Source organism: Rissa tridactyla, chromosome 1 (assembly GCF_028500815.1).
Source record: "Rissa tridactyla isolate bRisTri1 chromosome 1, bRisTri1.patW.cur.20221130, whole genome shotgun sequence".
NCBI classification, from domain to species: domain Eukaryota; kingdom Metazoa; phylum Chordata; class Aves; order Charadriiformes; family Laridae; genus Rissa; species Rissa tridactyla.
Genome location: NC_071466.1, coordinates 27,592,168 through 27,619,930, shown reverse-complemented (window position 1 = coordinate 27,619,930; position 27,763 = coordinate 27,592,168). Strand labels below are relative to the sequence as shown.

The 27,763-nt window shown below is 43.4% G+C and overlaps 1 protein-coding gene across 1 annotated transcript in view; it reads right to left on the bottom strand.

Annotated features, from left to right (window-relative positions):
* Positions 1 to 6,611: 6,611 nt before the first annotated feature.
* Positions 6,612 to 27,763, bottom strand: part of KL (klotho) — a 52,854-nt gene continuing 31,702 nt past the window's right edge. Inside the window, exons 2-5 of the mRNA XM_054185873.1 lie at positions 23,065 to 23,575; positions 17,916 to 18,184; positions 14,198 to 15,314; positions 6,612 to 10,334 (exon numbers count right to left, since the gene is read on the bottom strand). Of these exons, the coding sequence (XP_054041848.1) occupies positions 9,997 to 10,334; positions 14,198 to 15,314; positions 17,916 to 18,184; positions 23,065 to 23,575 (2,235 nt within the window). The 3' untranslated portion in view covers positions 6,612 to 9,996. The remainder of the gene's footprint in view (positions 10,335 to 14,197; positions 15,315 to 17,915; positions 18,185 to 23,064; positions 23,576 to 27,763) is intronic.

Here is a 27,763-nt window from a genome sequence, read left to right as displayed (position 1 = left end):
GGACCAGGAATGTGGGGCATCAAACCCCAATTTAGAACAAGGTGGGTGTTTGGACTTTGTTAAAATGTACAATTTCAATTGTGAGGCATCTGGTTCCCTCAACATCATGGGTCACTCAGCTATACTATGTAGAAAGCTAACATTTTCCCCCAAAGCAGCAACGGATTCAGAGCAGATCCCACCTAACACTGTGTGACTGTAGACTGTCCCGCTCCAGCGTGCAAGAAACCCAGCTCAGCAAACACACGGGTACGTGGAACTCAAGGGCTAACACAGAGCAGGGCAGTGCATCTGGGTTAATGAGTAAATGACAAGGAAAACATTACAACACTGCTAATAACTATTTGCCTGCCTTTTACAGGCTCATGTTGGGGAGGTCTCACACACTCCCAGCTACTCTCCCTAAGCCACAACAGGACCCAGACACCAGAGGCTCTGATGAAGGTTACCATCTCTTGCAGAAAAAGTAGCCTGGGCACTTACCTCCTTCTGCCCCTTTGACTCTGAAAGAAGGATCTCTATCCCACTAACTCACTACTGACCTCCCACAGGTAGCTATTTTCCACTGCCCTCTTCCCCTGCCTAAAACCAGCTTGAGCCCAACATGCCCTGTTCCCTGCTTAGTCCCACCATGGAGCGTGTTTAGGGAAGGGCAATGAAGCTGGTGAGGGGTCTAGAGAACAAGTCTTATGAGGAGCGGCTGAGGGAGCTGGGGTTATTTTAGGGCACTGGGGATGTTCAGCCTGGAGAAAAGGAGGCTGAGGGGAGACCTTATCGCTCTCTACAACTACCTGAAAGGAGGCTGTAGAGAGGTGGGGATCACTCTCTTTTCCCAACTGACATGCAATAGGACAAGAGGAAATGGCCGCAAGTTACACCAGGGGAGGTTTAGGTTGGATATTAGGAAAAATTTCTTCACTGAAGGGGTTATCAAGCATTGGAACAGGCTGCCCAGGGAAGTGGTTGAGTCACCATCCCTGGAGGTATTTAGAAGGCGTGCAGACGTGGTGCTTAGGGACATGGTTTAGCGGTTACTTGGCAGTGCTAGGTTAACGGTTGGACTTGATGATCTTAAAGGTCTCTTCCAACCATGATTCTATGATTCTGTGCCCGTCTGCCGGCTGGACTCCAAACTTCACCCTGTTCGCTCAGCCCAGGCTGCACAGAAGGCCACCAGGCCCAGCCTTCAGGGCAGGCTGATCATGATCAGTGGTCCCAGCCCCAGCTGCAACAGGGCGGAGTCAGGCATTGCCAGCTTGCCAGGGCTCAAGTCTGCAAATGTCCCACACCCCACACGAGGGACAAAGATCTGGGATGAGGAGAGATCATTTTTGCTTCTCTCCTCCAAGGAGGCAGGAAGGCAAGCGGGGAAAAATAACCAAGAGCCTGTATCACAACACAGGTGCTCCTCAGCCCCACCACAATGACAAGTCGGGGCCTTCAATCCTGTCCCAGGGGGAGCGCGTCTGGTAAGACAGGGAGGCTAATGCTAGCCACGGTTTGAATGCAGTGAACTGTCCTTCACCTTGAGCAGAGAATTAAACTGCAGTGTGTGGGTCACTGGCAGCAGTTTGCAAGGAGGCAGGGTGGGGGCCCAGTTTTCTGCGTTTTAGCAAGAAAATGCCTCATTCTGCAGCAAGAGCTTCTGCTCCAGCAGGAGACTGACTGCCCTGCTTGGCCAGAGCAGCTGCACAGAGCTCTGCTGGCAGCCAGCTAGAGGATTATGGGTTATTTCTTCATCAAAATACTCGATTCTGCAAAAGGCACTAGGGAAACTCAGCCTAAAACTGCAGGCTCTGCTCTTTCTCTTTCACCTGCTCGGAGCAGCTCGGAGACAGACACGACTGAAACACGGAGCCAGCACTCGCTACAGTGAGCATTTGCAACAGCTTGCGATTTATGGGAGCAAATTAGCCACACGGCCATCTGTCCCTCCCCGGACCACGCCTGGCCCGCTCCTTGCTGGAACAACTCCTTTTCCTTGAGAGGATACATATCAAATTACTTTTTTTTTTTTCTTTAATTAAATAAGTGTGGGAACCACAGGTGGGGCAGCAGGCGGCAGTAACCCTCTCAGCAGCATCTGCTGGCCAGCAGTGCCCGGCCCCGCATGCGGGACAGATGCTGGGTGCCTGCCTGCAGCCTGACCCCAGCCTGCTCGGCCACCCAGCTCCACCTCGCCGACACCACCTAGGCTTGGTCTTCACGGCAGTAGGACCACAAGCACCACAGCTCATCTGACTTGACCACAAACAGCAAATCCTTTTTTTCCCCCCCAGAATCTCTCAGTTTAGAGACTTGCCATGGGGTTAAGTGAAAGCAGAGAGCTTGTTTATCAACACCAAACACCCGTCCATGTGCCACACTGCTGGCTAACCAGCATGAGCAAGAAGCTCACCATGGCTGTAAGTGCAGACCGCCCATGGGTTCATGGCTGCTCCGGTGTTTTACCCAGTGTCAGCTGGCTCCTGAGGGGGTAGGAACTCGGAACTGGGTCTATGAAGAGAAAGTGCAGGATTTCAGCTCTTTAGCCTGGACTTCTCTTTCCCTGAAGAGCCATGTCCCTTTCCTCTTGGCCCAGGGGTCACACCAGCCTGCACCCATTACCCAGGCTCGTAGCATCACGTCTGCTGCTGTGCAAAAGAGGTAAAAAAAAATGATTTAAGGAAAGCGTCCCATTCTTCAGTGGCTGTATTTGGGGATCCCTGGTGAGCAATAGGGGTGCTGGTGAGGAAGGACGAGCTCTGCTGCTGCAGCTGCATTACCGCGGCATTGGCGGCCATGCCCACACGTAGGGCAGGACAGCAGCTCCCTGCTGGGGCCGTGGGACAGTAAGACCCCCATTTCAGAGGCGGCTTTTGGCAGTCCACCACTTCCCATGAGGTTGCAGAGCCTGAGCCAGACTGCCCACCGGCATGACACCAGCGTACACCCGGCCCCACCAGCACTGAACCCACCCCAACATGGAGTGAGCCACCACACGTGTTTTGTTCGCAGCCCCTTCCCAATCACCAGACCAAACCCTTCCACAAGCATCACCTTGAATGGGGTTTGCTGCCTGGCCATGCTGATGCCCAACCATGGCTTTATGTCTTTTTAAGCTGGGGCTATGACCCGGTCGTCTCATGAGGTTCTCTCTGCACTCAGAGAGGTGCCAAGATACTTGTAAAGAGCTGAGCAGTGACATTCACCTCACTGCTGAAACCAACAGGACAGGGATGGAAAAGTTTGTGGTTACTATCAATGGGAATAAAAATAATGGTTGCAAATAATGAAAAATTAAGTGGGTATCACTGGGCTAAGCCAAAACGTTACAATATGGCCTCCTTGGCCTCCCAGTCTTTCTTGCCTTGGGCAACCTTTTCCAGCAATCACTGGTATTTATCAGAAAAGAGATACAGTTATTGCATTAGGGTTTTACAAATAATTGAGTAATTTAATCTTTTAAGTGCCTCTGAGATCACTTGCTGTAATTAAAGACAGAAGATGAATGACTGAAGTGCAAGAGCATTGGAGGACTTTAAAAATGAATGTGTCCTTGACTGCATCTCCTGTGCATTTATATAATGATTATCCCACATTAATATGACCAAACAGATAAAAAGAGAAAATAATAAGAGCTTGGTTGCATTATTTCTCTTCCAGCCCAATAATAATACATCACCAGCTGGAGGAATGTGCCTGTGAATACCAAGCAGGAGCAACCACGTGCTGCCGAGTGCAGGACCCCGTCGCCTCCCGCTGCGAGGTGCAAGGGAAGGCAATATCCGCTCACGGATCCCGCAGCAATGTGGCAGATAAATGAGTTACAAATGTGTATAAAATTCACAAACTTCCACCAGAAGTGGACTTAAAGGCTCAGCTAGTGCTGGGAGAGATGACTGCAATGCTGGCAGCTTACTTTATCAGCATTTATTTTCTCAGCTTTTGGAAATAAGACCCATTCGATCCCAGTGGAGAGAGGGAGGCAGAAGGGTTGCTGCAAAGTAATAATCATCAACAAAAAATCCATAAGGCCTATAAACAGCATTTTGTCTTCTAAATAAACTTTACGCCCTGGCATACCTATGTCATACCTTGGTATTTTGCTCCCCATTTCATAGCCCAAATGTAAATAAATATGTGCCCGAGAGGGAAGAGGAGGTGGTGAGGGAGCTGGAGCTGCCTCTGCTCCATTCTTCATGGAGCACTAAGCCCCTGGATCAGGCCTGTCCCAGGCTGGAGGAGCCGCAGCCTCGCACCCCTCAGGGCACCCTCCGGGCTGACCGGAGAGGCTGCAGCCTGCCGGGAAGCCCTCCTCGCCGCCTTGCTCCCCTCCCTTTCCTGGCAGGGCATGCGATGGCCTGCAGTTCCACTGCGCTATTGCCAGACTACAAAACTTTGTCACCTCATAAAACTTTACAGTGCAGGTAGTTTATACCATTACACCTCTTGAACTAAACACTCGGCCAATTCGCGGTTCCCTCCGGCGGGAGGAAAAAACAGATTTCTTCCTTCAGGTGTTGTGTTTCTGCGGCCCTGCTGGTTTACAGCGCTGCCGAAAGCCTGTTAACAGAGCCCTGAGTGCGGAAGGCAGCAAAGCAACAGCCAGCTCGCTGCCGAGAGCCAAGTGGCCATTTCAGCCAGCATCCCACCGGGACACATCGGATGCGCACCCCAGCAGGGCACAGCCCCAGGGGGAATCTTCGGCTCGGAGGCTCCTCCGGCTCCTGACAGCTAAACAGGTGGGGCTGAGAAGGCGCTGCCCAGGCCCTCTGCTTCCCTGCAAGGGCTGATACCATAAAAAAATCAGTGAGAAGTACATTGCACATCCCAGGTTATAGGGGGAAGAGTTAAAACTCATCCCTCCCGGCCAAAAAAAACCCCAAAATCTTGTATGTTACTCTCTTAGGAAGGAAGGAACTCTTTCCACTAATAGAAAAGAACTAAAGTAGAAACTAATCCAACTTGGTGTGAATTTGCGGCATTTTAGAAAACATCACCACTGTCATTCCCACTGCTTTGATCAGCATGCTGGTGACAGTGACCACCTCTCCTGCACCTCAGACCCCCATGGGCCTCCTGGCCCTCGGGCCCAGAAGCACACTTGGATGAGCTCAGGAGGGCTGGGACGGGATAACCAGCCATGGCTTGGGCCATGTCGTGTTCCCAGTAACTCTTGCAAGAAGGAGAAGGCTTTTGATAATAAAATTCAGCATGTAGGAGATATATCGATTAAGGGAAAAATACGATGCAGGTAGGAAGTCTACACACTAGATCCTTTTTTCAAATTTTATTTTTTTAACAAAGAATATTCACAGTCCCATGGCCCATCCCCACAGCAGGGGATGTTCCCTCAGCTCCCAGGGTGAGGAACTCATGCATCTGCTTGTGCCTGTGGCTTTTCTGCCCTGCTTCTTTAGTATTTTCCCTGGCTTCCCTCTGCCTCGCTGGCCCTTTTGCCACTCCTTCACAAACACACAAAGCATCACAAAATAATAGCCAGCAAAATGTCAGCACCCACAAGTGTCTTGGCTGTAGGCTGCTGTTATTTCAGCTTTCTGGTTTCTTAGCGATCCTAATTTTCTCAGAACCGTTTGACAGTGGTGTTTCTGTTCCACTCACAAAACAAAATAAAAGCCTCCGACACATCGGATCCTGACACTTTCACCTCACCTTGTTATTCCTTCTTTTTCCAATCTCTTAAAAAGGGGGGGCTTAACCGACCAGCACCAGCCGTAGCTTTGTGACGACTGGCAAAGAGTGGTTTGGCAATCCCTGAGGGGCACATCAAAGACGGGAAGAGTTTTCCCCTTTCTTTTCCTCACCTCCTCTTCTCCGTTTGTATGAGTGAAGAAGGAACGAGACTGAACTTTCTCAGCTGAAGCTGAAATGTAGCACCTAAAACTGATTTCTTCGCCCTGAATAAAGGGCATTTTCACCTAAGAGGTTTCTGCGAGCAGAATGAGCAGGTCAAGTTTACTAAGTGACTCAAAAGCAAACAGATACAACACAAGGAGAAAAGTGAAGGGCGAGTTGTGTGTTTAAACATGCTGACACTTGCGTGGCCACTGTCCCATTCCTTAGACTTGTCCCTTTCTGCTCCTACTTCCTTTAACCTTGACATTTACTTTCCTCATGCTGTTTAACAAGGATGCCACAGACTGACTGCCACAACTATGCTGACAAAGTCCTTCAAGCCTGTGAGCAGCTCTGCTGGAGGAGAAGAGCTGTTAAATTTACTGCAGTGTTACGATGAAATAAGCTATTGCAAGGAAACACTCTTATATTGGCGTGGTTACTTCCACAAGGTTTTTAAATAGCAATAGTCCCTCTAAAAACAAAACAAAACACCCAAACAAAACAAACCCAAACAACAAAAAATCAAAGACCCAAACCCCCTCCAAAGCCCTAGGTCTGCTGGAAAAAACTCTGTTTAGACACAGGCCCCAGCAATCTCCAACAAAAGTTACAGTTATTTATGTGGCATTGGAAAAACAAACAGCAACATGGACTCCTTGCAGAGTTATCATAACAGCCTCTCCTAAGGTACTGTGTGCTTCATGTTGCAAACAGAGGGATGGGACAGATTAAACAGTAAAGATTGTGCTACAGTTTGTTACGTACAGTATCTTTATTTAATTTCTGAGATTGTTATAAAAACAATAGAACTTTCATTTAGCAAAGACATCCTTCCCACAGTCACTCTGCACAACCTTTTCAAGAAATAAAACAGAAGCTTTGCACTCACGCCACGAACATATTTTGAGTAAAAATATAATTTTGTATTTTACAGCACGTTTGATCTGGAGCATTGAGTAAACTGGCAATATTATTTCATTCTAGAGACGCGGTTAAAATCAAGAAAGCAGCCTGCAGAAGATACTGCATGTTAACATCCATCACATGAAGACTCCGGTTCCTCTTTGGAAAATAAAACACCATCCTCCCCCGAGCTGTCTTTGCAGCCCGCGTATGGAGTCCCCTCTGCTCGAAGTCCTTGCTGCTGTGGGTATTTCTGCTCTAGATGCACAGATGGTGACGGGGAAGTGCCAGATCATCGCTCACACGTGGGTATCGAAGGGAAGAGGTGCCCCACAGCCCACAGCCTGATGGCAGGAGGTGATTACCGCATCAGTTTGCGTGAGCACACTGCAGTTCCTCTTGGACAGGTACCTAATCTTTGCCTATTCAAGGGCTTTGTTGCTGTTAGCGGAAGGTGATTTTTTTTTCAAGAAGATTGACAAGAAACTCGCGCTGGCCCCTAATTACGTAAAATGAAGCAGATTCCCGGGGCAAAACCATACCATTATCTCCATCAGACCAGCCTGTGTTTTCCCAGGCCCATGATTATACAATTCCTTCGCCGAGAGCTGCGCATCGCTGTGCACAGGCAGCACTGCAGGCAGACTGCTTAGGAGAGGACTTCGGCAACCGCTGTGCCCAGCTCGAGCCGGCCACTGCTCTGCAGGGATATTTAAAAACTCTTCTGAAGGGAATTGCGCCAAAGGCTGCCTTATTCCTATGGGCCAGAGCACCATGAGCGTATGCGATCATACAGCAACAAATCCCAATTTACCTACAAATTAGATATCCAGCTGGTGCCATCTGCCTGTCGGCGGTTACATATCACCCAGCCTCTACGGGAAGAGCCGGCAGTGTCTCCTCCGTGCTCGGACTGCTGTTTCACACATTGTGCCGTGGCTGGGCCATTAAATAGCACAGGGCAGCAACTCGCTGGATGGTTAATGGTTAGTGAAGTGTCTGGACAGGCCGCTGCCCGCCAGCCATGGCACCCGTCCTCTTCTGGGCTTGCCCTCCCCAGGCCCCCTGAGCCCCCTCAAACCCAGGGGAGACACGCACGTATGCTCGGCTGCTCACAATGATCAGCTCCAGACTTCTTTTGTTTTACCCAACAACAAAATAATTATAACATACATACACGCAACCCACATAACATACAAGTTAGGCATGACCTGGCTACAGCTTGTATTAAACGAGTGTCACTTTTTGTTACGTACTGTCAAGGCATCTGACTACTGGAGTAATGTATTGCAAGGTGATTCATTGCCACGCCATGGAGACAGCCATTTGGCATTTCACACATTTAGGCAGAGCTATTTCTTTATAATTCACACTGCGCCAGGCTCCAATGCAGAAATATACAGCAGTTTAAAATTTGCTCTTCTTCAGCAAGTCCCACCAGGCTATAAATAATTTTTATATATATTTTTAATACTTTATCACTTACCCTGAATTTTTCACCTTAATCTCGATACCAAAATATACATTAGTGCAAAGACAGACCATTTTAGGACTGGAACTAGAGGACAAATATATTAATCATTATGATAAGATACTAATTCTTTTCTATTTCTATAGATTATTTAAGAAAAAATATAATCTTAAGGTACAAATGAAAATCATATTTCATTGGTACGTTTTAATTTACAGTCTAGAATCACAGAGTATTCAGGTTGAAAGGAACCCTGGGAGGTCATTTAGTCATCTACTAGTCATCTAGTAGATAAACATCACATTTAACACAGCATAATCAGCTTTAGTAGATAAATAATTCTTAATTAACACAGAGAACATTTCCTTTAAAATATTCTTTCCAGTGAGTGACATTATTCACATGGCAATAAAAATACAATTACAGCTAAAGGCGATGCAGGCCTAGAGTTAGAAACCAGAGAAAAATGACCTCACTGCTTTGTACTGAGGACACTCCTACTGCAGTGATTCACAGGACAGGCAAAATAACGTAGGGAGTTTTTTTCCATTCTCTCTCTATTCCGACTAATAAACATTGTTGCTAATATTTTGCTAATTTATCCTGCTGAGAGAAAACTGAGAGGCCTGCAGACATTCAGTAATACTTCGAGATGAAATGCTGCCAGAGCCAGTTGCTCAAAGGAGACCCTCCAGCCAACCTGGAAGAGGCTTGGACCAACACCATCAGACCCTGGCAAAAGCAGCAATAAAGTGCTGGATTACTACTCCAAAAAGCTGGGATTTAAAGGCTCCAAACTCAACACAAATGGCATGGAGGGAGCATCTTACTAAATTACCCACAAGTTTCCAGCAGGTAAGTAGCTGGGCTGCAGCGCAGAGCCAGCTGTGTGCAATGGGGTGCCCCAGCCCAGCCGTGTCCACAGGCACAGGGTCAGGCACACAGCTTGCTGACAACTGAAACGGCAGAGACAGCCCAGCTCCTGCTCTCTGTTTTTTTACTCAGCAAATCAAAGAGAAGCCCTTTCGCCCTTCCCATCTCTTCCCATCAGATGGTATGACCCCTGCCATCCCTGGACATACCACTGTTGCTTCCCCCATGGAGAAAGACACGGTTCCTTTAGCTGAAGTTCCCTAATGACATCCTGAAGTCAGATGCAGCAAACCTGAGCAGCAGTTAACTGGTTTACCAAGAGCTCCCAGCAGCACAGACTGGTGTCCCCCTGTTCCTCCCCCTGCAACTGCTTTCAGAAAGGGGGTGTCCTTTCCCCCGGCGCTGCTTTGTGCAATTCTCCTCTGTCTCTGCTCAGTCATGTTCACTGCTCCAGTCAGGTGCTGGCCCTGATCAAGCAGCAACAGCATTAAACTCTAATTTGGAGAAGTAAACCATTTTGTTTGTCCTCAGTCTTCTCTTGGAGAATTTGACATTCAGGCTCTTCCACCACGCTATGTCTTCAAAACATACTCTCACCTGTCCCACTCAGCGAGAGAAAACCAAGGAGGGGAAAGCATGGCTCAACAAAAGGTCCCAGGGAAAGTTGTGAGATAACTCCAACCACAGGAATTAAGGACTGGTCGTAAACCAAATGTACTGAACCAGAGAAAAGGACTTCTGGAAGCCATATGCTAGCAATCTCTTCTCAGTGTCAATGTCCTGCGGTATCAGGCAATGTAAATGCCTTCCTAGTGCTGAAGCAATCACAACATCGTGCGCTCTTATTTCAGATTTCCCAAGGAGATGCAAGAGAAAGGCCAGTGAATGATGTATTCAAAGAGGCAGCTCTATTTATACCTTCTTTCTACCTTTTTGGAGTAGTAAGTAATGAAGAATATAGTAACAATAAAAGCGACAAATATGAAAGAGATAAAAGCTAATAATGATTTCCTGGTTCGGAAGAAGTGGCATTCAGGACACGAGGCAATCTCTTCTGGGCACAGCAGCTCGGGAGTTTCAGGACCAGGAAAACCATTATTGTCAATTATTTCTCTGTAATGTTTCATAGAAGGCTTTGGTTCGTATTGATTTGCAACGTAACTGTAGAGACCATACTTAGGAGCAGTCCTGTCATTAAAAGAATAGACAAAATATCCTTGCAGGTTAACGTTATCCAAGGTGTAAGCTGTGAAAGAAAACAAAGGGTTGAAGAAATTAATAAACATCACTTTGGCATTCAACAGCAGTACCATATGCCAGTACATAAAGCAGGGGCAGGGGGATGTTAAACCCACATCTGCACTTCTCTTCCCCAAAATAAGGTAAGGTACGTGTACATCTATGAAGTGTTTCTCATAAAAAGTAAGAATCTGTCAGCCATTGCCAGACAGTATGATCTGAGAGTATCCTGCAATTTATTTCCCCGTTCTTGGTAAACACAGCTGCGAGTGCATGACTGTGTTTAATGATCAGCATGGAGCCTATCACGAAAAGACGGCTCTCTATTTTATGTAAGAAAGAATACAGGTTTTGGTTTTCGTACACCTGGATTTCTGCAACCTGTTTCTCTGATTGCTCCTTTCTCCCTTGCAGAGCATCTCCTGGTGGGGACGGCCAAGGAATGGAGGACATCAGGCTGCACTCCTCACTAGGCAAAAGGCACAGTGACACCAGGGAAAGACATGCCCGTGCCAAGGTCGTGTACTGGGATATTGCCAGTGCAAGTGGAAAGGTTATGCAGATCATAGTCCTCTCTTTTTATTGACCCGAGTTTCTGATCCAAGGTGACCTGTATTAGTCTTTATTGAGAACATGTCCACAATACGTACTGCTGCCTTTGCTACTGGAAAAGGTCCAGCAGCTGGAGCATTAACCTTGAGCCACCAGTCCCTCCTGACAAAACCAATCGATCCACAGTAGCAGACGCAAACTGTGATACTTTTATCTCTCAAAATCACAATTTTTACCAAATTAAAGCAACATCTTCTAGCAGATGAACACAGGACCGAAAGCTAATAATTGGTGAATTTTCATATGGCTCTGGAAAGAATTCTTTCTGCAGCCACATGCAAGACATTTAGTACCTCTAACCTACTTTTCATGTGTAAAACGAAATAATATTTACCTGCCCTTTTACAGAGCTGCAACCCAGGATAATTAGTTTGTGTTTGTAAAACTGCATGTGGATTTAACGGTGTTACATAAATGGTTACTGCTGTTCTTTGTTTTCAATTGGCAGAGATGTACTTTGTGTACAAAGCACTTAAAAATACAGCCTCAGTCCAAAGGGTTCCACACTGTATTCTGGAATCATTTATCTGCACAATCCTGTTGGCTCCCCTGGAACAATGCAGGTGAGCAACATTACGCGCACAAATGCTGCCACATGCAGTCCCTGAAACCAGCTGGAAGGTAGAATATGAACTTTAAGGCAAGAGCACACGTGTACCAAATCCCCTCTCATTCCTCTCCGGCATGACGCTGAGGTAAGGACACAATATTTGTAATTCATCTCAATCACCGCACAGGGTCTTGCAAAAAAAAATATGCAAGTTTTGGAGAAACCTGAATCAGTCACGATGACAAGGTTAAGAGCTTGCTCCTTGTGTAAGGACAAGATGGATAAAAGCACGATACCAGAGCAGAAGAAGAAAAAAAGAATGAAAAAGCTAGTATTACTGATGGTCCAAACACTGTGGAGGAGTGTATGATGTCAAAAGCAGGAGACTGAGCTTAATGGCAAGTATTATGGCTACTTAGCAGGGACATATTCATCCATGGCAAAGAAGGTGGAAAGATAGGAAAATATGGCTTACGTGTACTGGTTAGGTTGAAAAACATAGGAGCTATTTCCAGGCTGGATAGAAGAGGGGAGAAGGAAGTGATTGGGAGAAACTGGTACCAGATCAGTACAAATGACAAAGTTCTGTAAAAAACAGGGGGATGTGCAGGTGTTCTGGTGAATGGAAAAGCCTATACACACTTTGAAAACAAAAGTTCCAAGAACTGGTACGGTCTAAAGTGGTAGGAAGGAGAGAAGTAATACAGAAAAAACAAATTGAAACTGTAAGCCCAGATATAGCCAAGATATGCTTTTTAAATACAGATGCAGAAAACATGCAGCCAGGACTTGAAAATGCTGGAGAAGGAACTCTTGGGCACTTAATACTGATGTTCAGTAATTCGTGCAAGAGGTGGAAATTACAGAGGAGGAAGTTAAAGCCAATGCTTAACAGAGTGGACACGATGACCTAGCAAATTATGGAACTGCCAGCCATCCTTCACTACCGAGCAAGAGAGTGGAATAGATTATGTAAGGCCTGATAAATACAAATTACAGGAGATATATATGATTAATGCCAATCACCTTAGCTTTATGAAAAATAAATCTTGTCAAACTAACTTGACATCTTTTTTATGAGATCAGCAGATCAATAAAAGTAATGATGTTTGATGTAATATACTTAGAACTTCACAAGGCAACTGACTTGGTATTATGGCATTTGGATGAAGAAAATAGAATGTTACAAGGTCAAGGGGAGCCCATAATAAACAGATTTCAACTGGTCTCAACCAGAACTATTAAGTCTAGAAATGTAATTGCAGGCCAAGTAGGTGTCACAGTAGGTGTATTTTGACCGTGGTCGTGGAGATTAGTTTTAAGCACTGAAATATTTAATGATCTTAAATATATCAGTGGCATGAAAGAGAAGTAAAACTATTTCTCACGAAGTCTGCAAATAACACAAAGATTAGGGACATAATTTAACTAGCGTAGCAAGCTTTCCACAAGCAAGCAACTGGCATTTGAACATGAGCAAATGTGAGCATGTCAAAGAACATGCAGGCCATGCTTGGGCAGAGGGGGTTCTGCCTGGGGAGCCGGGATCTGTAACCGAGTTTGAAATCTCAGCAGATAACCACAGCGCACGTGTAACCAACCTGCTGTCATGGCCAAAAGGGCTAGCGGGCTGCTTAGATGTAGGAAAGAGGAGTTAAAAGGGTAAGAGGTTACGTTATACCTGCCTGTGATATAGGTGCGGCTGTGGTAGGAACGGTGTGTCCAGGTCTGGGTTTACCCCTCTCAAGAAGAATGCTGGCCAACGGGAAAAAGTTTAATAATTGAAAGGTTCTAAATTATGTTTTATAGTAAGGGACACAAAGAGCTTTGTCTGTGTTCTTTATGAAAGAGATAAATGAGAGAGAGCTTGTTTTCTGTCTGTGAATACTTAGATGGGTAAAATACATGGAAATGCACAACAAAAAGGCTTAAAGCTGAAGCTAAAGAAATTAATACTAGAAGCAAGATTTACATATATCTATACACACACTTATATATAAAACCAATAGATAATTACCCACTGCAACAGCTCACAGTGAGATGTAGAAGATTCTTCATCAGTAAAAATTATCTCATTTGTCTTGTGCTTTTCTTAAAAAACAGCGTGTGTGCTTCTCTTAAAAAACAGTGTGTGTTGTATGATACGATGACACAAAAGGCCTCCTTTTTGCCTTATAATTTATGAATCTTTGAGACACAGAAAAAGACTGGTTTGGGTTCTGAATAGCAGGAAAGAGTCCAGGAAATGGCATAATGAGGTAGATAGCTGAATTATTATGAAGATCACTGGTGGATAAGATCATGTTGGATAAGATACAGAGACAGCTGAGGAACAGAACTCATACCCAGCCCTGAGGCACATCAGTAGGGAGAAGCAACAAAGGAAAACAACAGAAGAAGTGCAATAAGAAGAAAATCTGACTAAATACACGTGGAGCTGCTCACATAACATCTACTTAATTTTCTTGAATTTACAAAAAAGTTATTCTGCTGTCTTATGCAGAATACATGCAAGGTCCGTCTTACTCATGTTTAGTAACACCAATCAATCATAAATCAAAGGAAAAAATATCTGCTGTGCCGTAACAACATCTCATTTACAGAGTATTCTACATAGAATTTATTTTTTTAAAGTTAAACAAACTCTATCACACAGTGTATAACTAATACTGGGATTTGTGACATATAAACCATCTATGGTTCCTTACCTTTTAAAGCTTCATTGATATAGTTCTCTATGTAATACACTCTGAGCTTATCATGCACCATATTGTGGTCATCGTCAATTCCATTAGCCATAACATAAATTGGGACATCGCCGTACTTTGATTTAACCCACTTCAGCAATTTACGCAGTCCCCAGGGCACTACTGCAGCTCTGCTGGGAGAGTGCAGCCACGTGATGTCATTGATCATTTGAACTTCAAGATAGTGGTCATATTTTAGTGCATCTTCTTTCTCCCAGCCCACGAGGGTAGTAGTGTAGTGACTCAAGGCAAAAAAATCAAATGAGCCCCGGATTAACTTCTTTTCATCTTCTGAGAAATAAGGCAAGTGGAAATTATACAGGTCAACACTATTTCTTCGGTGAAGCCATGCTCTCATTGCCTGTGGGTAGTCACCATTCCCAAAGATGGGCTCCGCAAGCCAGCCAATGTCAAACTCTAAAATTCTGTCAGCAACTTCTTGGTCATTCCTGGAAAAGGGACAAGCTGGTTCTACCCAGTCAGCTTGCAGAGCTATAGATATTTTACCCTTCTGAGATCCCCTGAATTCTTTGTCATAAAGATGCCACGCTTTCGCATGGGCTTTCAACAGGTTGTGCCCTGCAGTGTACGTCAAGTTTTTCACAGGCGGTTCATTCATTGTGATCCAAAATTTGACATGGCCCCCAAGACTCATAAAGCAGAATTTGGCATACTCAACAAAAGCTTGAACTGTTTCTGGGTTTTCCCAAGCTCCATATTTGGCAAGGGAAACTGGAAGCTCTTGATTCTCGGGCATTGGTTGCCATAAAGCAACAACAGGAGTGATGTTAGCTCTGAGAAGTTCACTAGCAAAACACTGGTAATAATGTACAAGTGTGTGGTTGACTAGAGAAAGGTTACCTAAAGGAAGAATTAAAGACCATTTCAGTGAAAAATGGAAGTGTGTGACATGCACTTCCTGCAGAAGAGAGATCTGGAGCCTGATAGCAGCAAAGTCAACACAGTGGCGCTTGCGTCTGGACGTGAAAACTCCATCCACTTTAATAAGCTTCTTTGTCTGGTGAACATCCCACACATAAACACTAGAGTCGAGAAATTGGGCGGGTGTCGTGTCTACCTAGGTAGAAGAAGAAACATACCAGGTTCAAGCTGTTTGTTCCAGGTAGGTGGGAACATCATCACCATCAGACACAACTTAGTGAAAGAATACCGTAAATCAAAACATTGCTCTTAGCACCTCTCTCGCATGTCTGATATGATAACATCTCTCACTCATATGAATGAATTAATCTTCTGTTAACATATGACGCCAGAAAAGTATCAAATCTATGTATCATTTTCATCCTACTTTCCAAACAGGCTTATGCTAATGGTCACCATGTTTATATCTTCTCCAGATTGCGCCAGTCCCTATGGGAAACAAGGGATTGCTCAGGGATAAAGCACTAAGCTTGCATCAGATCTCCAGAAAAGCAGATCTTCAAAGACTACAGTAATTTTTAAAATGTTTTTTTTTCAAGATTAAGAAGCTATACCCAAGGACCTACAGAGAGACTGTCTGTTGTAAATTTCCCAGTAGCTTCAGTTTCAAGACCACTCCCTGAACGCAGTAAAAGAAATAATGAATGCAACATAATTTCTGTGTTCAGTTCTTTTCCTGACTGTGATGAAAGATGAGTAATGCTCTGCACTTGATTTTTAGCATGAATTCAGTTGACAAGCAAAATTTTTCCTTCCTGCTAAAGATGTCCTGTTTTATTTAACTCATACTGAACTCATTTCCAAGTTATTTCAGCAGGCTGTTGATGTCTGAATCAATTTTTTTTTCAGACCTCGAAGTCAACTCACTATGTATCCCTTCAACAATAAATGCATTTCCCGTAAGTCTTTAGGGCTTCAGATGTCAGAATTGCCTGTATGACATACTGGAGACAGTAGAAGATGAGCTTCTTAGGGTCCCACAGAATTATACTTCCATTTATTAATGAATATCGCAAACACAATAAGGACTAGAAAATGGAAAAGTGAATTACTTAAAAGAATGCACAGCGTAAAATCTCCTCATTCATACTCTAGCATAACTCCTCCAAGAAAGATACGAACTACAGGATACTGTTCCCACATGTGTTTATTTGCCTTCCCCCCCCCCTCCTTTTTTTTCTGGTGCAAGGTTCCCCCCGAGTTCAGATTTCCTTGTCCTGCCCTCTGTTTGAAAAGCAGGTGTCAGCCTACAACCAGTGTTCAACTTGTAGCTGAGGTCTGCAGACTGTATAAAGAAGCTGCTGAAAATCAGTTGCTGTTTTCTCCGGAGAGGTCAGTACTGTGCTTATAGAAGAAAGTAATAAAAAACAGCATGTCTGAGGGAAATTGCTTTTCTGGAGAATTGTCCCTTGTAGATTACTAAAGCATGCATTGCCACTAATACTGTGGGAATGCTGTCAAAAGAGTTTTTCCACTGTGATGCATCTACAAATCACAGTACCTAAGCTTTACAGCACAAAATGTTTGAATGGCCTCTTGAAATGAAAATATTCCACTCTGAAGGTTTTGGGGATGGGAGGGATTTTTTTAACTGTCTTAGGCTGACTGACTCTGCAGCTTTATAGCTGTTATCGATCCCAAAGGCAGCAATTCCATTTCCGATCCCTAATTTAGCTAGGAGGACAATGACTGTTGAATTTTCTTGGAAATAGGTGTACCAAGTTAGGAGGCTGCAGTATTTTTCAAAAGAACAAAGTCAGATCTTACTTTTGGAGTGAAAAAAACCCAAACAAGTTCCCTATACTCTGTCCTTAAGAAAGATTCTGTCTTTGTGGAAAATCTAAATTAAAAATTCTGTTCTTAGATCAAGCCTCAGCATTGAATTCAACTACACCTCTTTATTGTGGTTAGAGAAGCCCTGCAAGCCAAAACAGCATCTAAGAATTACAGAGCCAAGCTGTTACAGAGACAGTAACTAAGCTACAATTTTTACACATGCTATGAAGTCTTAAAATTTGAAAGGTTCTCCCAAAGTATCAGATTCAGTTGAAATAAAGAGTGAGTGCTAGGAACAGGATCCATGATCTAGCTAGGTGCTATCCACGGGCACTAAAGACCTCCATCAGACACAGTGCTACACAAAATTACACAGAAATTTCATCTAAATCTAATATCGTTTACTTTTTTTTTTTTTTTTTTACACAGAAGCCCTCTAACAATGGCACCGGGATATATATGCATAAGATGTTGAAACATGCCATTGGAGTTTTAAGAGCTTTCAGGAAGTTTTTTAAAACATATATTATCACAGCAGACAAATATATTACCATTAAAATTAAGGACATGAAAAAGCGGTAATTTTTCGCATTTCATAGACTAGGACATTTGGAAATACACTTTAGCAGATCTAATCAACTTCCATTTGAAAACAAGTAACTTCCAGTAACTGATCACATAACATATGCAGGGAAGATGAGCATCAGACCCCTTTCAATTTCCATATATTTTTCTAAAATGTTATTTATCATACCTCAATCCGCCTGGATCTCCTTGGTCACACGCAGAAAGTCTAGTAAAGACTGAAAGACACAGTGTTTGGCACAAAAGCCTTGTACCCATCTCGTTGCAGCACTGTGGTAATATATATCGGCAAAGACACTCTACCCAGCAAATTTATCAATATGAACTTGTGCGCTGATCTGGCTGGACAGCCTGTCGGCTTTATCATCAGACTCACCTGAATGTAGTTGTCAACAATTCCCCAAGCAAAGCCACAGGGAAAAATCCCTTCTACGGGCTGGTTTTCAGGCAAAGGTGGGAAACCATTTTTTTCTATCAGCTTTTGATAGAACAAGACAGAAGATTTGGGCATCAACTTCTTGTCGTGGCTTTGAAAATCAACATAAAACAATCCACGTCGAATGCTGTATCCCCTATGCCATTCAAAGCCATCCAGGAGGGACCAGACTGTGTAGCCAAACACATTAACTCCGTCGTACCGGATGGCTGAGGAAAGAACAAAACCAAGCTTATCGCAGTGCTCATTTTCCTCTGTAGATTACACCATATCAGCAACGTTTGCAGTATTCATGTGTAAGAACAATGCAATAGGGCAGATAAGTTTAGTGGTGGACTTGGCAGTGTTAGTTTTATGGTTGGACTCGATGGTCTTAAAAGTCTTTTCCAACCAAAAGGATTCTATGATTCTATGATTCGGGGCCTGCCTCAAAGCCCTTTTCAGGGAAGACACTTCAACTGCACTCAGGGAGCTGCCAGGGCATGGGTGCACTGTGCGAGGCAGGGGAGATACCTGGCTTGGCTTTAAACAAGTCGGCTTTCAAAAGAGAAGCAGCGCGGCAGCAGTTTGAGCAGTGCTGCTAATTAGGCATGCCAAACCTCGGCCTCAGAGCAGCACGCGCTACGCTTGAACTGTCTGCAGCAACTGAGCCAGCAACTGCACTGCACTGCACTCTGCTGAGCACGCACCGCAGCTCACTCACGGCCGGGCAGCTTACCTGCCACCAGTGCAGCACTACCCTGTATGCAAACAAACCTTACGCTCTTGTTTTTCCCCTTCCCCTCCACTAAAAATACATATTGAGAAAACCCCGGCAACACTTTTGGCGTGCTGATGAATTTTTATTACCACAGATTGTAAGTAGAGGTGATAATCACAGAATCATAGAATGATTTGGGTTGGAAGGAAACTTAAAGATCACCCAGTTCCAACCCCCTGCCATGGGCAGGGACACCTCCCACTAGACCAGGCTGCTCAAAGTCCCATCCATCCTGGCCTTGAACACTTCCAGGGATGGGACATCCACAGCTTCTCTGGGCAACCTGTTCCAGTGCCTCACCACCCTCACAGGAAAGAATTTCTTCCTAATATCTAATCTAAATGTCCCCTCTTTCAGCTTAAAACTGTTACCCCTTGTCCTATCATTGCACTCCCTGATAAAGAGTCCCTCCCCATCTTCTCTGTAGGTCCCCTTTAGGTACTGGAGGCTGCTATAAGATCTCTCCAGAGCCTTCCCTTCTCCAGGCTGAACAACCCCAGCTCTCTCAGCCTGCCCTCACAGGAGAGGTGCTCCAGCCCATTGATCATCTTCGTGGCCCTCCTCTGGACCCGTTCCAACACGTCCATGTCCTTCTCGTGCTGAGGGCTCCAGATCTGGACGCAGTACTCCAGGTGGGGTCTCACCAGAGCAGAGTAGAGGGGCAGAATCACCTCCCTGGACCTGCTGGCCATTCTTCTGCTGAGGCAGCCCAGATGCAGTTGGCTTTCTGGGCTGCAAGCATGCATTGCCAGCTCATGTTGAGCTTCTCATCCACCATCCTCTTTATTTGATAATTCTATCTCTTTACATCTTTTATGACATAGCATTTTCCAGCTTACATATTTAAAGGTTTCTAAAAATATGTGTATGTCAACTGTTTGACTTCTAAAAATCACCACACACTTTGTAGGTCAATATCAGGGTGTACTGGCATCTGTTAGTATTGCCAGCATTACAGTTTTATTTTAAGATTCCAAATGATACCCGCTTATAGTTGTATTAAACACTGAGGTTCAGCAAAATGTTCCTAGGCAAGGCTCAGGTTCAGGAAAGCACAAAGGAGTGTGCTTATTTTAATTACGTAATTAGACCCACCCTAATACAGCAACGCATTTAAGCACATTCTTAAATGTTCTTTTGAACTCGAGTTTGGCTGCGTAGCCAGCAGTTTATCTTTATTACTCACCATCTTCTGTCAACCCAAACTGGGTACTGACTGTACATAATATTTTCCAGCCTAGTAACACTGAAAGCATTATTTCAGGCAACAAGAATATCAAGATCCTCATTTCCTGGTTTTATTAATGTACCTCATTACAATCAGTTATGAAAGACCACATAGATTCTTGATTGTAACCATGTTTGAATCAATTAAATGAACTGTGCTTAAAAAAGCAATGAATTTGGCCCAGTCTGTATCAGAGGTCATGAGAAAACGTCTAAGGAAATGGAATATTTCTCCTCCTAAAGGCATCATGCTTTTGTGTTTGGTAAATGCCAGTATTTTTCTAACCTCTGCATGCATCCATGATGACATCTGCCGTACCAGCAGTGCAAAAGCCAATGCAGGTCCACTTTGTGAACTAGTCTCAGTGAGAATTTCTCTTTGAACAGCATCTCATCCCTCCTGTAAGTCATCACACAGCACTCCCACACTTCCTGAGCACCTCATAAAAATTCTCCTCGAATCCTTGTTTAAAAATGCATTCACTTCTAAATGTCACCTATGAAAGAAGCAACTTGAAAAATTTTTGGAAGTTCCAAAAGGTTTGGAAGTCTCAAACACAGTATCCCGCTTGAATTGCATATTACTGAAAAAACGCAATAAAAATTATTGGTTTTTTTTTTTTTTTCTTTTTCTTTTGTCTATCCCCCCTCTTTTTTATGCCTATAGGTGTGCAAGCCAGGCTGGCTGAAACCTAAACTGTCCTTGCTTCTGAAACTGAATGGCCTTGTCCCTACCACCTACTGGAAGTAAGTCCTGACCTCATCAATCCCCCACAGCATGCCTAGAAGTGTGCTGCTGTTTAGGCCAGAACTCCACCAGAACTGGGTTAAAAATTAAATAGCACTTTGGTTCACGCTCTATTTAGCTCAGTTGAAACATTCCAAGGAAACATGGTAGACCCATAAACATCAAACACAGATCCTTAAAACCCTCTGCTCAGCTGCGGTCCAACCCCAGTGCATGAAGGTGAGGAGCATGAAGGCCATAGCCCCTGCTTCCATGTGGAAGGTGCCCAAGGATCTGTGTTTTGCTTCTGGACATACCTAAGAACAGATCGGTAAATCGGTCCTGACCTGTCAGGGGCCTGACTGTTCCTTATCTCCTTAAGGCTCTTTGGATTCAGACCTGTTAAGTCCCCACATAATGACCTAAGCCCTCGGCTAGTCAACATGGCACAGAGGAGCTTGGATGTCCTCCTGGTCAACATGCTCCACTATACAAGGAACGATCAATTTATTTGTTTCACCAGACACAGAGCAGGGAAGTGAATATGACCCTAGAGTAAGTGGTTCTCACCCATGTGAGAAGGCATCTCCAACCAATTATCAGCTCTAATTAATATTTAACTACTTTATATTACAGCTCTATTTACTATATTCAACCCTAAAAATTATTTGGGAAAAAAAAAGAAAGATCAATAATAGTAAACATTAAAAGGATTTAGGGCCGTAAATCCCACATAAAGAGACCCTTTCTCAGAGCCAAAAAAAACCCCAAACAACATGTATGGAGCTTGTCTACAGCATGCAGTGTCAGAATGGACATCTCCATCAGCACTTCAAGTGAAATCAGGAGCACGCTTTTGAGCAAATCTCTCTCCTTATCACACTTTGGTTCGCGTTACAGAGTGGTGTCAGGATGCATGACCTGGGGTGCTTTGGGGTGAAACTAATCCAGAAATGGGCTTCAGGACTGCGTGCAGTGTGGACACCAGGCCCTCAACACCAATTCTTTTTACTCTACAGGCCTGCTCCGACAGAGCTGCCCTTACTTGTTAACATAGATACAGAAACAAGCAGTTTTGTCTGAACCAGTGCGTATACACAATCAGGCAAAGATACTGGTCAGATCTAGGAAGCAGCAAAACCACATTTTTGTGGCCCTGGGCCTAAACTAATTATCCTTGCTTCTCAGTGCTATAGCTCCAATGCCCTTTTACTGCCCCATGAGTGCTGGAGTGAATCTCATGGTAAATAGCTTACGAGTCTCTACATTACAGTGCTTTATTGCACTGGATAGACACGTCCTCAGTCTGGGAGAAACAACACATGCCTTTGCCTTCGGTCGTTAATGTTGTCCAACAAGACTGCTCACAGCCAACATGATGCCTTTTGTGGATCTTTCTCAATTAAATTCCCCTAGATATTGCATGGAGAACTTTGGAATTCACATTGGATTTTGCAAATTCTAACGACAGATTTGGGTTCAATAATTCTCATTGTAATGATGCCAAGGTCCCTTCTGCAAATATGCCTTTTTTTTTTCCCTGTAAAAAGTTTAGCCAAGTGCTAACTCTTAAGTTAATACGACAAGAGTGTCATACTGTTATTGTTGCTCTTGTTATTATTTACTGAGTGGCACATTAAAATGAAAGAAACTCTGTAAATTGAAATTATTTCCAGTCAGCTGTGATTGAAGGGCAGATGCCTGTATGTATGTCCAGCAATTTACAAACTAAGCAGAAATATGGGTAACAGGAATATGACCCCTTTATGAAGATACGCTCTTCATCTGACTTGATGCAGACTAGAAATACTGTACTTGCAACAGATAGTAGCGGGTTTGCATTCCATTCTTCCCATTTTGGATCCACTGGCTTATGTATTTATTCACCTTTTAATTTATTTGCAACAATTAGGTTTCTGGAATAGCAGATGAAACAAATGTGGGAGTCCTCTGCATCTTCATGAGTGCTGAGAATAAAATTAAAGCCATTTTTGACCACCCCCTCTATGAAAATGGCAATGTAACACAATTGCTATCTTCTCTGAACAAATAGCTACAATAATACTATTAATAAGTAACACAGTAAATTTCCCTAAGACCATTGAAGTATAGTTGAGACATGTTTTGCACTTCCTCCCACGAAAGACAGCAGAGATTTTCTTACTGACTTCAAAGACAGCTGCATCAAGCTTACCAAATACTTAGGGTCTTCAAGAGAACAAACCCAGGAAAGGGATTCAGCGCCTCATTTCACAAGTGCCAAGACGAATGTTGAAGGCCAAAATTAGTTTTCAGCCTGGTTCTTTAACAAGTCTCTGTAGGCTATTTTGCATTATGATTTTGTCAAGCGCATATTAATTCAACTTCAGTCCTACCTTTTAAAGTTTCCATAATGAACTTTTTGAGGTAGTAAATATATTTGGCATCATCTCTCTTGGTGCTACCGGAAACAAACCAGCTGTTCTCCACAATGAATATTTGGGGGTTGTTATATTCACTGCTTATCCAGTAAAGGAGCTGCCTCAGGCTTATTGATTCCAACTGCTGGAATTTCATGTGGGAGTCCAAGAGCTGGAAACTCAGGGTAGCTCCAAAAGAAAGAGCAAAAAAGTCTGCTGTTCCCTTGATGTACTTCTTCTCAACTTCACTGAATTCAGGCAACAGGGATGAGAGGTTGCTCCTCATGCTCTCTGGATAGTCACCATCAATAAATATGGGCTTAGCAAACCAGCCGAGCACGAAATCAAGGGATTTTTGACATTCTTTTATGTTTTTTTCAGTCATATGTTGTGGTTTTATCCAGTGGGAGCTAAGAGCAATGGACACTTTTCCTTTTTGAGTTGGACGAAAATGGTCATTGTAGAGATGCCAGACTTTAGCATGGGCCTGTTGAAAAGAAAGATTGTAATTAATGCACCTGAAATTCCATTTTAAGTAACACAGTTAGCCTCAAGTACTGAAGTCCAGTGTCATGCAGTAACCACATAAACACAGCATTTGAAGGCTCAGCCTTATTCATTCTTCAGTAGTCTACAACTCATATTATCTTAATATTAATACCATATATCAACTAGGAATCACTAGTTGGTTTGGGAAAAACAGCATCTCATTTTTCCATGAGATACTATTCCAGGCAATGAACACACTTTTGGTAGTCAGCGAGACACCTTTATTAACTTATATTATTGAGTTCAGCCATACTTCCAGTATTTACAAAAATGAAAATGAATTTAACTAAGCATGTTTCAAAGTATGTTTTCATTATAGGAGTATCACTTTATCTGTAGATTCACAGATACATAAAGAAGGAAGGTCTGTTCGTAAGAACTGTCCAGATCTCTCAAACAATACAAGACAAAGAAACACCCTTGCACTTATTCCTCTTTGAACCAGAACACACAGTATAGAAAAAACTGCCAATCTGGATTTTAAAAGTCTGGTGAAAAACGATTTGCCACAGCTCCTGAAAAATTATTCCAATAATTCAATTGATCTGCTTTATTAAAATTTGCTATTTACCTCTAGCATCAGATTTCAACTGCTTGTCTCGGTATGATTTTATCTGTTACTGTGAGGAGATCTTTTCTACCAAATTTCTTTCTTGTGATCTTACGGAGTCAGTTTAAACAGTCTCTTGATGTTCCCTTTGAAAGCTAAATAGATTAAGTTCCTGAAGCCTTGCATTATCTTCAGGCATAGCTTCAAACCATTCTCACGGCTCTCCTCTGATTCTCTTCCAATTTGTCATCATCTGTCTTAAACTGCAGAAGCAGAATTGGACATAATATGCCAGTGGCAGTCTTGCCAGCAGTAAAACCAGAGACAATTTAATACACTATTTCTGCTTATGTGGCCATAGCATTACACTGGGAGCATATGCTTATCTAAACTACCGTATCTCCAGAGCCCTTCACCACCTAAAACATATTTTTTCTTTGCACCTAGCTTATCAAAGAATTTTGACTGCTCTATGAATCAACATCCCATCTTTTCATCATCTACACATTAGTAGAAATTGTAATGCTTTTTTCTAGGTCATTGATAAAAAGATAAAAAATATGAGATCTATTCATTAGAATAAAGCCTTGCTAATAACTATTCGCAGTTAACATTTGCATTTTGAGATTTATCAGCTACTACTTGTTCATATGTGCTGTGATGACACGAACCTCCATTCTTGACATACAAAGTCACAGTTGTGATGAATACATATGACAGATTATTAATCAAAATGTCACACACATTTTTAGCCCTCCCTGGAACATAAGCTGTGTAGAAAGCCTTATGATTCCACTCCATGCAGCTGGTATGCTGGCAAATTTTATCATTAATGTATTGATAGCTGCTGTTCATCGTTTCATTTTCATACGCTCTCACCATTCAAGCTTTGAACCACAATGATTTCCAGTTGCCAGCATTACGAGGAACATTAAGCAATTAAGATTATTAATCATTTTTGACAGATGCATTGTTAATTACCCAGGAAAAATAATAAATTCTATCATTCTACTCTTCTTGCAGAATTTTAATTCTCACTGCTGGGAGAAAAACAATTGGCAGTGAAGGACAACTAAAGGTAGGATCAATAATCAAGGCTCAGTTCAGCTGCCCCCATACGGAAACTTGCTGCCTTTGAGTCATCTTAGGGTATATAAAAAGTCTGTGCAGATCTGACACCCTCTCTCTAGAGGACGCTAGACGCATGCCCTTTTAGAGCAGTCACCAAAACCCAAAGGGAAGACCTTGGAAACTCTGAATCACCATACACACCTATGTGCATGTATCTGAATCAAGCTCTCGGTTGCAGACTCCAACTTACATACTCTCATTTATAATACATCAATAGCTCAAATAAATGTGGTGCAGTCCTACCATTTGTCTGTATTAACACAATGGATTTTGATGCTAGTGAGAAACTAAATATAGTAAACATTTCAAAGTCTCGTGTCAAAAACGAGAGCTGACCTAGGCACAGACTTAATTTTACTTCATGCTGAAGCTCCATTATGCCGATGAAAGAACAAAAGACATTACGCACCGTGACCAAAACGCTACACACCCAACACTTATATTATTTTAAAAATACCATTGGGAACAAATATGTCACCGCTTGCAACTCAAATTTGCACACCCAAATTTTCCCTCATAAAGGTGCCATTATTATTCCTCTGTTGGACCTGACTCATCTCCACATTTCCTGTCTCAGATGTTAAGATACCACCATGCACAATCAAACACACAATTTAATCTCTGTCATCTGCGCTTGCAAGTATGCTGCCCAGCCACACAGCCCCTCAAGGACTATGGAGGACTTGCCCCATAACACTCAGCCCTCCCTACTCCTGCCAGTGGAGAGAGATCTTCCAGCATTTTCATATCCTTGATTCTACCATGAAGCAAGGAAGCCATGACAGACAAAACCTATTGTTTAGTTTCGACAAGACATGTTCTACAGACAGATGAAAGCAGGCAAGAAGCAGCCCACTTAAATGTCTGCCCCCTGGAGTGTGCATCAAGTGGAATTATACCGTTGCCATAAAAAAACAGCTAAACATAGAAAATAGTGCATCAAAGTCCCCAGGCTCTGTGGACACAGATTAATGAGGTAGTTCAAAACCGCATAGAAGTAAAACTGGAAGAAGCCAGTGACAAAGCAGAGTCTCTATGGAAATCTGGGACAGAATTCATTTGCCTAAAATTAGGTGTCTAATACAGTTTTTGAGAATTCAGAGTATTCCAGCCTCCAACTGCAGTTTCAGAAAGCTGTGAGTCTCCCATAAATCCTAAGTCACGTCTCTCAGCTCCACAGAGACACCTGGGACACTATAGGATGTGTAAAATGATAATTTGCACCTATACCTATCTTCAGGCAAATGAATCCCGCTCCTAGGGTGGAACTCATTTGGAGCTAAAGACACCTTATATTTCACTGTCCACACGTGAGCTAGATGCCCAAGCCCCCCCTATAGGCAATGGAGATCTCAGGCTCCACACAGCTGCCTGAACACAGGCATCTAGTTGCCACTCCAGAATGATACAGGCCTATGTCCCATCTGCCATTTCCATGCAGATATCCTAAATAGCCTGGGAAGTCTCACATGGCACTACTTACACTGAGCTAACAGGATCCCGCTCCAAATTGATCTACTTAACAGAGTCTAGTGAGTGATTCCTCAGTACAGTACAGCAGCCGTATCGTCACACTCAGCAGGACCACTATCTAGGTCCCAATAACTGTATGGATTAGCAGTCAGATTTAATGTAGGTGCCTAGACCTTTTTGAGATGTTTTACCTGAATGAGGCTGGCAGACCTAAAGGGAGACCTTGCTCTTCTGGAGCAGCAACTGGAAGCCAGGCCGAACATCCTATGGTAGCTCAAATGACATTGTATGTCTTTGCTGTGACAAAAAAAACTCCTAGATGTCTATTAACTATAATCAGAGTTTAGCCTCCCATACAGAGAATACAAGTAGAAACCAACCAACCACCAGTTTCTTCACCTTTATCTGAAATCTTACTTCCTGATGTCAGTGACTTACCTATTGGTATCTACGTTTAGTTCAAAACTAAGTAGGATTAAGATCATGGCAATCTACACTTCGGTGCTTTTGCTGACACACAGCGTGGTGACTCCATGTCCCTCGTTTTGAAAGGTGCTGAGGGGTCCAACTTAAACAGCACTTACTTACCTTACCCTCAAAATGCTTACATCACTAAGAAAATCACGAAGTTTTATATCACCATGAAAATGAAATAAAGTCTCAAGATGTAGCTTGTCCTTAGGTAAACCCATTTTTAAGTCTGTACTTCACTCAGGTTTCAGGCTCCAGCACAGTCCCATTTTCAAGTTGACACATTCTTCTTTCCCTGACTTTCCCAGACAACATACCAATCCAGACCACAGCCTACCTGTACTCAACTTGTGAAACTCTGATATTGGTCATGTTAGATCGGTATTCAAGAGATTCCTGTGTGAGCCAAAGTAAATAATGCCAAAATCGAGCCTTGATGAGGTGTCAAATCCATTTCCAAGACAGAAAAGCCCTCTGCAATGCCATAGTGTAGGCTAGCCC